The sequence below is a fragment of the Phoca vitulina genome, unplaced genomic scaffold (assembly GCF_004348235.1).
Source record: "Phoca vitulina isolate PV1807 unplaced genomic scaffold, GSC_HSeal_1.0 scaffold23, whole genome shotgun sequence".
Lineage (NCBI taxonomy): Eukaryota > Metazoa > Chordata > Mammalia > Carnivora > Phocidae > Phoca > Phoca vitulina.
Genome location: NW_022589726.1, coordinates 20084211 through 20098000, shown reverse-complemented (window position 1 = coordinate 20098000; position 13790 = coordinate 20084211). Strand labels below are relative to the sequence as shown.

Here is a 13790-nt window from a genome sequence, read left to right as displayed (position 1 = left end):
AGCAGTTACCATTAATTTATATGGAAAACATTTTCAGTGTTCTCAGACCCCCAAAATAATCTCTCAGGCTTTTCTGATACCTTAGGACTCATCTTACTAACAAAATAAATTGAGATAAAGTCCCGATGCTCACAGACGCATTTCAAAGCTATGGAGACTTGGTGAGATGCTGAGTGCAGTTCTGGGGGAAGGAGTCTGGCAGGCCACTCGTGCTGTTGTGGTCCAGGCTGCCTCTGTAATGGCTGGCTGTGAAACAAACAAACGCTGAATGCTATTTATAACTTTTTTCCTGAAAGTGAAAATCCTCTTTGAGATTTCTTTCGGTTAGTGAAATCAGGTACTAGTGTAGGTTTTCGTAAAAGTGAAGTGGTGTGGGTTAGTGAAATCAAGTACTAGTATAGGTTTTTCGTAAAAGTGCAGTGCGGTAACACGAATTTTCGAGAAGTGGGGGATACCTGTAATGCTTATTGAGAGTATCCTCCTGAGGCTTTTTCAACGTAGATTTGGCAAGCATCTTTGTCAAACTGGCCTGGTTTGTGATGAGTTTGTATGCCATGTTTGTTTATGTTTGCAAAGTGCATTTTATCTTGAGAATTTTGTTACCAACAGAAATAAGCAGTTTTATTAAAATGCTATTTTTCCTGTAGATTTTGTAAATATACATGTTCCTCGGTGTCCCGATTAGAATCAGTACAGTTGTCCTAACACTGAGTGTGTTAGTTCTACTATCCTTTAAGGTTATGTTTGGTCTGTGATACATCTGTACAGTACTACTATATCACCAGTAGGTGGTAGTCCCGTCTAAAAATGCTTTTTCCTCACATATCCTACTTAATTATAATGAATTTCCATCTCTAAAGTAGGATTTTTTTTTTTTTTTTTTGCCTGTGTTGTCTTGATTCTAAAGCCAAGTTGAAGTAATTGTCTAAATGTATTTCTTTAACTGTTACTGTGTTTCACTGCCCCCTGTGATTCTGCCCTTCTTACTGTGGTCTAATGTTAAGCTTCCATCTGCTGCCAGGAAATACATTATTTTCATAGAAAATGCCTTTGTACATGTACAGTTTATTCTGTGTTGAGCTAGTTTTTAACAGATTGTTAATCTTAACCTCAGTTTGAAGAGCAATAGCCAAAAAGAGTGAGCAGATGAAGATTATACTCTGACATTAAAAAATATATAGTATTGACAAACCCTACTAAACACATTGATTTATTCAGCATTAATAAATGTGCAAGATATTAGTGCTATATTGGGAACAGGATATGGTGTTTGGCTCCCTAGAGCTTGCATTCTGGTGGCAAGACCAAAAACAGGCCATTACACTACTGGGATAAGTGCCATGAGAAGAGGGGGTAACATGTGCTTTGGGGATACAGCCAGAGCTTCTTGACTAGTCTGAGGGAGTCATGAAAGAATGCCTGGGAGAGTAACTCAAAGGAATAGGCCACATGAAGAGAAGGGGAGTAGTGTTTCTGGCAGAGGGAATGGCATGTGTGAAAGCCTGAGGGTGAGAGAAAGCAAGGCAGGCACATGGGAAGATCTGAAAGAAATTCAGCATGACGAATAGGAACAATTTTGAGGGGAGATCATGAGTTCACTTGTGGAAATGTCGAGCAAAAGACTCCTTGCCCTCAAGCTTATCATAGTTCAGTATTCTCTATAGGTGAGGAAACTAAGACCTTCATTCATCAAATGAGAATACTAACTGTATTTGTTGATGTTTGTTGTTTAGTGCATACATGAGGGTCTCTGTTGGGCACAGAGCATACATTCATGATACAGGTCCTATCCTTAGGCACTTAAGACTAGGGGAAACAACACCAAAAAAAAAAAAAAAAAAAGACTGGGGGAAACAGACATGCCAATAAACACAATTCAGAGTGTTAAGTGACCTCATTAGAAACATGTGCAGGGCACAGTTGAAGTAGGAAGGAAAAAAGGACCTGGAGCAGTTGCGAACTTAATGTTTGGGATGAAACTTGAAAAGAGTAGGAGTTTGGCAGATGGACAAGTTGGCAATGTTAGAGGAAGAGGGGCAGCATGGAATAAAAAAAAAATGGATTTTGAGTTAAAATAGTTCTGGCTTCAGGTCTTGTATTCACATCTTACTGTGAGATCCATAGTAAATGACAATTTCCTTGAGCCTCAATTTACACATCTCTAAAACAGGGAATCCAGGAATTGATATATAAAAAAGCTCTTTGTTTAGTGCCTATCATATAATATTCTTTTCTTTGCAAATTTTCTTAGAAGTACCATGCCTTTTACTTAAATTCTTTATATATAGTCAGCAAGATCACAGCCTGCTGCAGTTTCTCAGCCTCCCAAACTCGTTCCTGTTGATGGCACTTCTGAAGCTGTGTTTCACTGCCCCCCTGTGATTCTGCCCTTCTTACTGTGGTCTAATGTTAAGCTTCCATCTGCTGCCAGGAAATACATTATTTTCATAGAAAATGCCTTTGTACGTGTACAGTTTATTCTGTGTTGAGCTAGTTTTTAACAGATTGTTAATCTTAACCTCAGTTTGTAGAGCAATAGCCGAAAAGAGTGAGCAGATGAAGATTATACTCTGACATTAAAAAATATATAGTATTGTTTACAATGAGATGTAACTAAAGCTTTTCATTTTGGAAAAAAAAAGCTGACTAGTTGATTTCTCTTTAAAAAATTATAGAATAGGCTATCTTATTTTCCATTGGAAATGTGGTTGTAATAATTGTCCAGAATCTTATTTGCTGACTGTAGTGGCTTTTACTAGGAAATATGTGTTGTTTTGTTGATTGTGTTAGTTTCCATTAGATATAGGATTTCTTAATAATATTGTTATGGAGGAAAAATCGGTGAGTCACAGTGAAACAGAAAAGTATCATTTTCAGTAATTTAATAAGATTTTGAAAAATCTTTTATAGTTTCTTCCAATGCCTTAGCACTATATATTTTTTTTTCTACATTCTAACATGTCTTCTGAAATGGAGTGTTAAAAAAGGCATTTTCGGCTGCCTAGCTGTCTCAGTCAGTAGAGCGTGTGACTCTTGATTTTGGAGTTGTAAATTTGAGCCCCACACTAGGTATAGAGATTACTTAAAAATAAATCTTTTTTTAAAAAACGCATTTTCAGTACAGACAGTATGTAGAAAATACATAATTGCAGGTTTGGTGCTGTCTCTGTGTTTTGTCTGTGGGATTATACTTGTATTAGTGGAGATTAAAAATCACTGTGCTCTTCCTAAAGAAGGGACTATATGTAAGATTAAAAGCAGTTGAAGAAACAATATAGGAAGCATTAGATGAATTTGGCAAAATTAAAAGTTTTAAAATAATCATAGTTAAGTCACTGTTAAGATATTTGTATTCACGTGATAGAGATGAAATTTATATATATATATTTTTAAAGATTTTATTTATTTATTTGACAGAGAGAGAGAGACAGAGAGTGTGTGAACACAAGCAGGGGAAGTGGGAGAAGGAGAAGCAGGCTGCCTGCTGAGCAGGGAGCCTGACGCGGGGCTCGATCCTAGGACCCCTCTCTCTCTGCCCCTCCACCCGCTCATACACACACTCTTTCTCTCTAAATAAATAAATAAAACCTTTAAATATATTTTTAAAAAAGAAACAGGCCAGTAAGAAAACACTAAGATTTGGTGATAAATGGATGGATAAGTAATATGAACAGATAGCTCACACAACTAATAGAGAATTAAAGAAGTGTAAAACAGTGTATTGTTTTCACCTATCATTGCTTTCTCATGTGCTTCTGATGGACTGTAATTCTTTCAGAAAACTTTAGATATTCATACTCCTTGATCAAGTAATTCTCCTTTTTGGAATATATCCTCTGGAAATAATTTTAATTATGGAAAAGTTTTATGTACCAAAGTTACTAATCATAGTATTATTTGGTAGAAAAGAAAATGAATTATGTATGTTCACTGGTTGGATTGTTATGTAGCCTTTGAATATACCATATTTTGTTTATCCATTCATCTCTATGCACACTTGGGTTGATTCTACCTTTTGACGGTTGTAAATAATGTTGCTATGCACATGGGTGTACACATATATCTTTAAGACCCTGCTTTCAGTTCCTTTGGATATATACCTGGGTGTGGGATTTCTGGATCATACAGTAATTTTATTTTATTTTATTATTTTTTTTTTTTAAAGATTTTTATTTATTTATTTATTTGAGAGAGAGAGAGAGTGAGAGAGAGAGCACAAGAGGGGGTAGGGTTAGAGGGAGAAGCAGACTCCCCGCCGAGCAGGGAGCCCGATGTGGGACTCGATCCCGGGACTCCGGGATCATGACCCGAGCCGAAGGCAGTTGCTTAACCAACTGAGCCACCCAGGCGCCCTCATACAGTAATTTTATCTTTAATTTTTTGAGTAACTACCACAGTGTTTCCCATAGTGGCTACACATTTTTTGCATCCCCAACCATAGTGCATAAATGCTCCAATTTCTCCACATCCTCACCAACACTTGTTTTGTTTTTTTTTTTAAATATTAGCCTTCCTAATGGGTGTTGAGATGATATCTCATTGTAGTTGTGATTTGCAGTTCCCTAATGATTAGTGATATTGAACATCTTTTCATGTTTGCTGGCCAGCCCCCTCTTTTTTTCTTTTATGCCTTTGTATGTAATAATTAAAAACCTTAAATTCTGCCCAAATCTTTTAGCAGTCTTTTTCTAAGTGGTTGTCCTTCCATTTGACATATTCCATCTTTCATAAGCCATTTATTCTCATTTTTACCTAACCTACATATCCTGCAGTTGATTATCTAGATCATCTAGATCTTTAGAACCTCTTTAGTTATGGTTGTACTTACTTATTTGTTCAGCTTTTACTTAATGAATTCTCTACGTAGAACTATACGTGCAATTAGAAATTGTTCCCTAGACTGAAGAAGAGTGCTTGTGTCCATGGACAGGAAGACTATCATACTTCTTTTTTTTTTAAACTGCGTTTTATTTATTTTTTTAAGATTTTATTTATTTGAGAGAGAGAGAGAGCTAGAGAGAGAGCACAAGCAGGGAGGAGAGGGAGAAGCAGGCTCCCCGCTCAGCAGGGAGCCCCATGTGGGGCTCAGTCCCAGGACCCTGAGATCGCGACCTGAGCCACCCAGGCGCCCCGACTATCCTACTTCTTAAGTGGGATAACACTTGAAAATTTAGTCACAATAATTTATGTATCTATGTGCCATTTATTAAATTTTAAATGTTCACGTGGATCAAAATTTTTGATATTGCAAGGAATGCAATATGCTTTGAATATGCAAGGAAAAGTCTTTACTATCTCTGTTCCATAGCTACCAGTTCTCTTCCACAGAGGCAACCAGGTTGCCAATTTTTATACAACTATGCAGTATATTATACATATTCTGTAGTGCTTTTTATTTGCCATATCTGGAGATCTTATAATTAGATCTCTACACAGAACAGAACATCAGAACATATTGAGTCTGGATAAATTGAGCTTAGCCCATAGCATAGAAAAACTTCGTCTTGTTCCTCTGAAAAAGTACACGTTAAGGAAAGAAATGTCTTAGGATTTCTTGGAAATGAAGTTAGAAATCATCTTATAACTGACTTTTTTCCCTTGTAGTTGATTATGGAAGATTCCCACAAGAGTAACACTTCAGAGGCAGCGCCGCAGCCTGGTTCAGCGGTTCAGGGAGCTCATATTTCTCATATTGCTCAACAGGTAAGGCAGGATCTAGCCAAAATATTGAGCTAATGAGGAATATTTTGTGAAAAAGAACCAAGCAAAAAGAATTGTAAAACGTTGAAGTGTATTGGAAGGAAGGTAGATTTGATTTAAACATCCTATCAAGATTATTTCAGTTTTATTTTCTTCTATACAGAGAACATTTAATGTTGTTATAATAGGTATATACTTTTCAAAACTTGAAGTAGATTTCATTTTATGTGGTACATGATTATTTCGATTTTTTTCCAGACTGATTTTGTTTCTGCATAAGAAAAATGAAAAATTATTTATCTCTTTGAGCTAACTTAAACAGACTAATAGTTTCAAGAGGCAAACCATCTTCAATTCAGTAGATTTATTGTGGATATATAGGAAATCTTTTGCTGAACTGGAAAATAGGTTTATACATTAGCAAATTTAAGTTGATAGGCATGCATATTGCAGAACTGATATTTTATAAATTTCAAATTGTCTGATCCATGCACGTGACCCACTTCAAGGAAAACAGCAGATGGTATTTGTTGCCAGTGATAAGACTTGAACTTTCAAGCAAAAATTAGAATTTTGGAAAACTTGTATTCACCATTGTAAACTTGACAGTTTCCCAGTAGTTACAGACTTTTTAGTTACAAAATTGTGTTACAGAATCATGCTTGGGTATAAGATTCATTCAGAGTGCAAGGTAGACCAGTGGATTTTCTTTTCTTTTCTTTTAAAGATTTATTTATTTGAGAGAGAGAGAACACAAGCAGGGAGGAGGGCCAGAGGGAGAAGGAGAAGCAGACCCTCCGCTGAGCAGGGAGCCTGATGTGGAGCTCAGTCCCAGGACCCTGGGATCGTGACCTGAGCTGAAGGCAGAGGCTTAACCAACTGAGCCACCCAGGCACCCCAGACCAATGGATTTTAATGTTAACAGAAGATAAAACATTAAGGGGCACCTGGGTGGCTCAGTCGGCTGGGCGTCTGCCTTCGGCTCAAGTCATGATCACGGGGTCCTGGGATCGAGTCCCGTGTCGGGTTCTCTGCTCAGCAGGGAGTCTGCTTCTCCCTCTCCCTCTGCTTCTTCACCCCCCCACCCCCACTTGTGCTTGCTTGCACATGTTCTCTCTTCCTCTCTTTCTCTCAAATACATAAAATCTTTTTAAAAAGTACGTAACATTAAGATTGTATATTGCAAACAACCTTTAAGAAACTACAACCTGTTAAGTTTCAAAGAAGAATATCCACAATTACCTGAAAACACTATTAAAAACAGTCCTCCCTTTTCCAATTTCATATATGTGTGAGGCCAGACTTTCTTCATATACCTCAGCCAAAACAACATATGGCAACATATTTAATGTAAAAGCAGGTAAGAGAATTCAGTCATTTTCTATTAACTCAAATATTAAGGTAATTTGCAGAAATGGAAAATGTCATTCTCTCACTAATTTGGGGGTAGGGAAGTTTAGTCATGTAAATAAGAACATATTATTTATATTAGTGTCTGATTTATATTACTTCAAAATGAACTGTGTAATATTTTTAAAATTTCTGTTTTAATTTTAAGTGTGTTAGAAGATTAAAAGCCCACATAAATAATAATTCTTGGGGTCCTCAGTAATTTTTAAGAGTATAAAGAGTCCTGAGACCAAAAAATTTGAGAAACAAGGCCCTAAAAGATTAATCCTTCAAGCTTGATGCATCCTTCTTTATTATTTGGCTGTATCTGTGTAGAATAATGCTATCTTCTCCAGATGGTGCTGGAAAAACAATTAGGGAGTCTTTCAGCCATCTTTCTGTTAATAGAGCCCTTCACAGAAAGGTTTAAATTCACTTGGCTTACTTGTATACTTCTGTTATTTTGGTTAGATGTGAATGTTTTCCAGGTTTCCTTAGAAGCATATTTACAGTGAGATGTAGAATAAGTACATTTCTAAGTGGTAAGTAATTTTGTAGTGATTTTGAAAAATAATGTCACTGACTTCATGTCTGAATTCTTGTGGCTTGATGATTTCATTAGACTCTAAATATTGTAAGGAAACCATATCTAATGCAGTAATATTTATTCATTCATTCAGTATAAGCTGGGGACATAGCAATAAACAGAAGTCTCAGCTCTTGTGGACTTCTAATTTTGCGGAGACAGGCAATAAAACATATCAGTTCATAGTATGTACTGTGGGGACTAATAAAGCAGGGTAAGAGGGATGGGGATTGGTGGGGAGGGGGTGGACTTGTCTTACATAAAGTGGTCAGAGAAGTCCCATTAGTGGAAAGAACTCTTCATTTACATGAACTAAGAGTTGTAAAATGCTGAGACTGATATGTGCTTGGCATAGTTAAGGAACAGCACAGAGGCTGGTGGGGTGGGAGACAGATGAATGAGGGGAGAATGATACAAGATGAGGCAGGGAGGTTTGGGGTAGGAAGGGAGAGTGCCAGGTAAGGTAGGCCTTGTATGCCACTGTAAGGCTTTTGGCTTTTAATCTTGATGAGATGGGAATCCTTTGGAGTGTTTTGAGTAAAAACATTATCTGATGTTTTAATAGGATCATTTTGGCTGCTTTGTGGAGTAGAAGCAGGAAAACCAATTAGGAGGCTGTTAAAATAATGTGCATGAGAGGTAATAATGTGCATGAGAGGTGATAATGGCTAGGATCAAGGTAGTAGTGGTGGTGGTGAGATAAAGTTAGATTCTGGATATGATTTGGTTGTAAAGCCAACAATGTTTACTTTTGGATTAGATGTGGGTTTTATTTTTTTATTTTTTTTAAAGATTTATTTATTTATTTGACAGAGAGACACAGCGAGAGAGGGAACACAAGCAGGGAGAGTGGGAGAAGCAGGCTTCCTGCAGAGCAGGGAGCCCGATGCAGGGCTCGATCCCAGGACCCTGGGACCATGACCTGAGCCGAAGGCAGACGCTTAACGACTGAGCCACCCAGGCGCCCCTAGATGTGGGTTTTAGAGAAAAAAAGAAGTTAAGATAGACCCTACAGTTTTTGGCTTGAATAACTGTAGGAATGGAGTTGCCACTTATTAAGATGGACAACACTGGAGCCTGTTTTTCTTTTCTTTTGGGAGGCCTATTGGCAATCAGGAATTTGGCTTTTAGGCATGTTAAGTTTGTGATGCTATCTGTATTACTTTTCTGTGCTACAAAACAAATTACCACAAATTTAATGGCTCATAACAACACATGTTATCACACAGTTTCTGTGAGGGCAGAAACTCCTTTGCTAGGTTCTCTCTGCTTTGGTGTTTCAAGTTGCAATCAAGGTATGGGCTGGGCCTGGGTTCTTATCTGTGGGTTGGACTGGAGAAGAATCCTCTTCCAACTTCACTCAGGTTGTTGGCAGAATTCATTTTGTTGCAGCTGTAGGACTGAGAGCTTCAGTTTTTTGTTGGCTGGAGGCCACCCTCATATCTTAGAGGTCATCTGCAATTCGCTGCCATGTGGCCCTCCCCATAAGCAGTTCACAGCATGGCAGCCTGCTCCATTAAGTCCAGTGAGAGGGTGAGAGTGAGTTCGCTAGATTGTATAATACCATACGACATAATCAAGGAAATGATATGCCATTCCTTCGCCATAAAATGTAATCATGGGAATGACATCCCATTGTCTTTGCCTTACTGATTAGAAGCAAGTTGCAGGTCCCTCCCACACTCAAGGGGAAAGGATTATTCAAAGGCATGAATACCAGGAGGTGGGAGTCATGGGGGCCACCTTAGAGTTTGTCTGCCAAACCATGCAAATAGATTTATCCAGTAGGCAGCTGGATATATATGATCTGGAGTCCAGAGAAGTCCAGACTCTAGAAATGTAAATGTAGGAGTTGTGGATATATAGGTGGTATTTAAACTCACAAAGGGATTTCTGGCTTCTGCTTAGGATATAGAAAGCTGAAGAGTATTGCTCCCATCCTAAAATAAGAATGAGCTGTAATACACAGTCATAACTTCCCTTGACTCATCGGAGGTGGGATCTGGCTCATCTGTAACAGAGCACAGGAAGAAGGCAGGGTTGTCAGACAAGGGTAAAGAAGCATTCAGCTAAGTTTTTAATGAATTGCTGAAGTCAAAGTGTGGGTTAGCATGAGACTGTAGAATCCTTGAGGGCTGCAGACACAGGGTAGGTAACACCCACCTGTAGGGTTTTCTTCAAGGTCTCCCAGCAGTTTCTCATGAGAAAGGTTGGGGAGGGGCGCCTGCCTTCGGCTCGGGTCATGATCCCGGGGTCCTGGGATCGAGCCCAGCATCGGGCTCCCTGCTCGGCGGGAAGCCTGCTTCTCCCTTTGCTCCTGCTTATGTTCCCTCTCTCGCTGTGTGTCTCTCTGTCAGATAAATAAATGAAATCTTTAAAAAAAAAGATTGAGGAAAGCAAGGGAGACAAAGGTTAGGCTCACTAGGTGGTACAGGCCTACCTGGACTTTTTTCTCCCTATGGAAAAGAGCTTTAAGCCACTGGGGGAAGGGAATAAATGCCATTTTCCACTGTGGCTGGGAGGAGTGAAAAGACAAAAACCCATAAAACCTGAGGGAAGGGGAGGAAACTTCTGGGTTCAGACTATTAGTTTTCCTACTACTGGGAGAAAGCCCTATGCCCTGAGACCCAGGGATAATGGCTTGCCTGAGACTGAGACTCAGCTAGGATAACAGAGGACTTCCCTGTTCCCTACTAGCAAGTAAAGCAACAGCAGTCTGCCCCTGGGGGACTATGGAGAAAGCCTCTGGGGAAGGTGCCCTGAGAAAACCCCAAAGCTGAGGGTGGAGCAAGAACACTGAGAAAAACCCTCAGGCAAACCAGCCTCCCACCCTAAGCAGAGGGTTGCCCTAGAGGAAGTTGAAGCAGGTAGTGCACTTAAGGTAATCATAACAACAGAACCCCAACCCAGCCTAATTCCTGAAGAGATTGACTCAACCCCTCCCCTCAGCCCCCCACTAATAGCTTGCAGAAAAAGAGCCGTACCCATTTTTTTTAATCTTTTTTTTTTTTTAATTTTATTTATTTGGCAGAGAGAGACACAGGGAGAGAGGGATCACAAGCAGGGGGAGTGGGAGAGGGAGAAGCAGCTTCCCGCTGAGCAGGGAGCCCGATGCGGGGCTCGATCCCAGGACCCTGGGATCATGACCCGAGCTGAAGGCAGACGCTTAATGACTGAGCCACCCAGGCGCCCCGAGACTCATTTGCCTTAAAAGGGGTAGCAAAGAGAGCTTCATTTATGGTCAAGTTCTGTGGATGTGGCCTGGTAACTGTTTCCTAGAAGAAACGTGTCAGTATTCACCTTGTAGAATCTTTCCCAGTGCACAAATGACTGACAACGATGACAACCAATGGCAGTTTTTCTTTTCTTATTTGAGGTATTAAGAAGCAAGCATTTTCTAGTTCCTAACAAACTTTTTTTCTCTTAAAGATTTTATTTATTTATTTGAGAGAGAGAGAGAGAGAGTGCGAGCGCACAAGCAGGGGGAGGAGCCGAGAGAGAAGCAGGCTCCCCGCTGAGCAGGGAGCCCCATGTGAGACTCTATCCCAGGACCCTGGGATCATGACCTCAGCTGAAGGCAGATGCTTAACCGACTGAGCCACCCAGGCGCCCTGAGCCATACCCATTTTTATACTGTTTCCTCAGTCTCCTGTGTTATACAGGATATCCATCATTCAGGCAAAAGTTATGAAATATACAAAAAGTAAGAAAAAATAACCCACTGTTTAAAAATCAAAATAACCAAAAAAGTGAGGATGATAACAGTTGTGAGAACTGTCAGACAATGAATTTATTTTTTTAAAGATTTTATTTATTTATTTGACAGCATGAGCACACAAGCAGGGGGAGCAGCAGCAGAGGGAGAAGCAGGCTCCCCGCTGAGCAGGGAGCCCCATGTGGGACTCTATCCCAGGACCCTGGGATCATGACCTCAGCTGAAGGCAGATGCTTAACCGACTGAGCCACCCAGGCGCCCCTCGTTGGCCTCACGCTCTGCGGGGAGTCTGTTTCTCTCTCTCCCTCTTCCTCTGCCCTTCCCCCCACTTGTGCGCGTGCGCTCCTCTCTCTTTCAAATCCCAAAATCAACCCAGCACTTCTGTGGTCATTGCCCAGAGTGGTGAAAAATTGGAGTCACTTGATGCACACCCTTCCAGCTGACATTGAACCAAGGCACCAGGGCTTTGTCGTCTTATTTTAGCTCTCATGCTATAAATAGTTCTTTTGGTGGTCTAATTAGTGGCATATTTTTTGCATTTTTATGCTTTTTGTTAGTGATTTTGTTGTTTAAAATGGACTCCGAGGGGCGCCTGAGTGGCTCAGTCGGTTAAGTGGCTGCCTTCCGCTCAGGTCATGATCCCAGGGTCCTGGGATCGAGCCCCACGTCAGGCTCCCTGCTCAGTGGGGAGCCTGCTTCTCCCTCTCCCTCTGCCTGCCTCTCTGCCTACTTGTGCTCTCTCTCTCTCTCTCTCTGTCAAATAAATAAAATCTTTAAAAAAATAATAAAAAATAAAAATAAATAAAATGGCCTCTGAAGTGTAGTGTTGAGTACCAGGAGGAGAGAATGCATGAGGTAAGTTTCATTCAAATAGGAGTTGTAGTGCTGCTGTCCATGAGTTCAGTATTAATGCCTTAACAATGTATATACCAAAAAAGGTGTCTTTAAATAGAAACACTTAAAACAAGGTTATATATTGACCAGTTGATGAAAATAATGTGCCCAGAGGCTTGCAGGAACCTAACTCCATATTCCCCCAGAGCAGTGGTTCAGTATTTGCTAATTCATGTACATGCAATGTTATAGACTATAACTACCACAAATAACAAGAATTGACTATTTAGCAACATAGAGTTTATTGACAGCCTTGACAAGAACTATTTCAGTGGGAGTGGGGATAAAAATCTAATTAGATCCAAAAGAGCGTGGAAAAAGAGAGGGTGAAAAAGAGTAGACACTCACTGACAACAGAATGAATAGACAACTCCTTTGAGGGGTTTTGTTGCAAAGGGGGCTAAGAAATGAAGTTGCTGGAGAGGGTTGTAGGTCAAAGCTCCAAAGCTTTACTTTTATTATTACTTTTTAAGATAGGAGTTAATAGCCTGTTTGTATACCAATGGGATTGATTAAATAGAAGGGGAAAACTTGATGATACAGGAAAGAGAGGTCAATCCTGGGATGATGTCCTTGAGGAGGGGCGGGAACGAGATTTAGTCTACAAGGGGAAAAATTTATTTTATATGAGCACAGGTACATCATTCACAGTTAGAAAGTAAATACAGATTACGTAAGGATGAGATACTCTGAAAGTTTTCTTCTGATAACTTTTTTTTTTTTTAGGATTATTTATTTATTTATTTGACACAGAGAGAGAGAGAGAGAGAGTGCTCACGCAAGCAGGGGAGTGGCAGGGGAAGGGAGAGGGAGAAGCAGGCTCCCCGCCCAGCAGGGAGCCGGACGGACGTAGGGCTTGATCCCAGGACCCTGAGATCATGACCTGAGGTGAAGGCAGTTGCTTAACCACTGAGCCACCCAGGCACCCCTCTTTTGATAACTTACTTGCTTTTCAGTGAAATAAAATGCTTTGAGAAGATAGGGAAGGAGGAGAAAGTATGAAATAGTCTGCCAGGACAGTAGGAGATGTAAGTGGGCTAGGGATATGTAACAGGATTGATGGAAACTGTGAACAGTCCACTTGAGGTTTGATCATGAGTTTAAAGCGAAACTGTTGGGGCGCCTGGGTGGCTCAGTCGGTTAAGCGTCTGCCTTCAGCTCAGGTCATGATCTCAGGGTCCTGGGATCGAGCCCCGCATCAGATTCCTTGCTCAGCGGGGAGTCTGCTTCTCCCTCTCCCTCTACTGTTTCCTCCACTTGTCTCTCTAGTCCTCTCTCTCTCTTTGTCAAATAAATAAAATCTTAAAAAAAAATAAAGTGAGACTGTTAAGTTCAGTTATGCGTTTTTCTCCAGTCTGATTCAGGTATGGTTTGCATTCAGGTTACAGGCATAGAGTAGGGGAGTTAACAGGGTCGATGTTTAGTTAAGGGACTATAATGAAGCAAGAAAAGACAAGGACATTGATGATGTGTATGATAGAGGGATTATGATGCTGGGCACAAAAT

General features: G+C 40.2%; 1 protein-coding gene across 3 annotated transcripts in view; it reads left to right on the top strand.

The window, feature by feature from the left end:
- ATF1 (activating transcription factor 1) overlaps window positions 1-13790 on the top strand; it is an 84473-nt gene that overhangs the window by 1239 nt on the left and 69444 nt on the right. For 2 of the 3 annotated variants that reach the window (XM_032420454.1, XM_032420455.1), the window contains exon 2: window positions 5605-5703. The exons of the other annotated variant lie outside the window; for it this stretch is intronic. In XM_032420454.1, the coding sequence (XP_032276345.1) occupies window positions 5611-5703 (93 nt within the window). In that variant the 5' untranslated portion in view covers window positions 5605-5610. The remainder of the gene's footprint in view (window positions 1-5604; window positions 5704-13790) is intronic. 3 annotated transcript variants of the gene reach the window in all.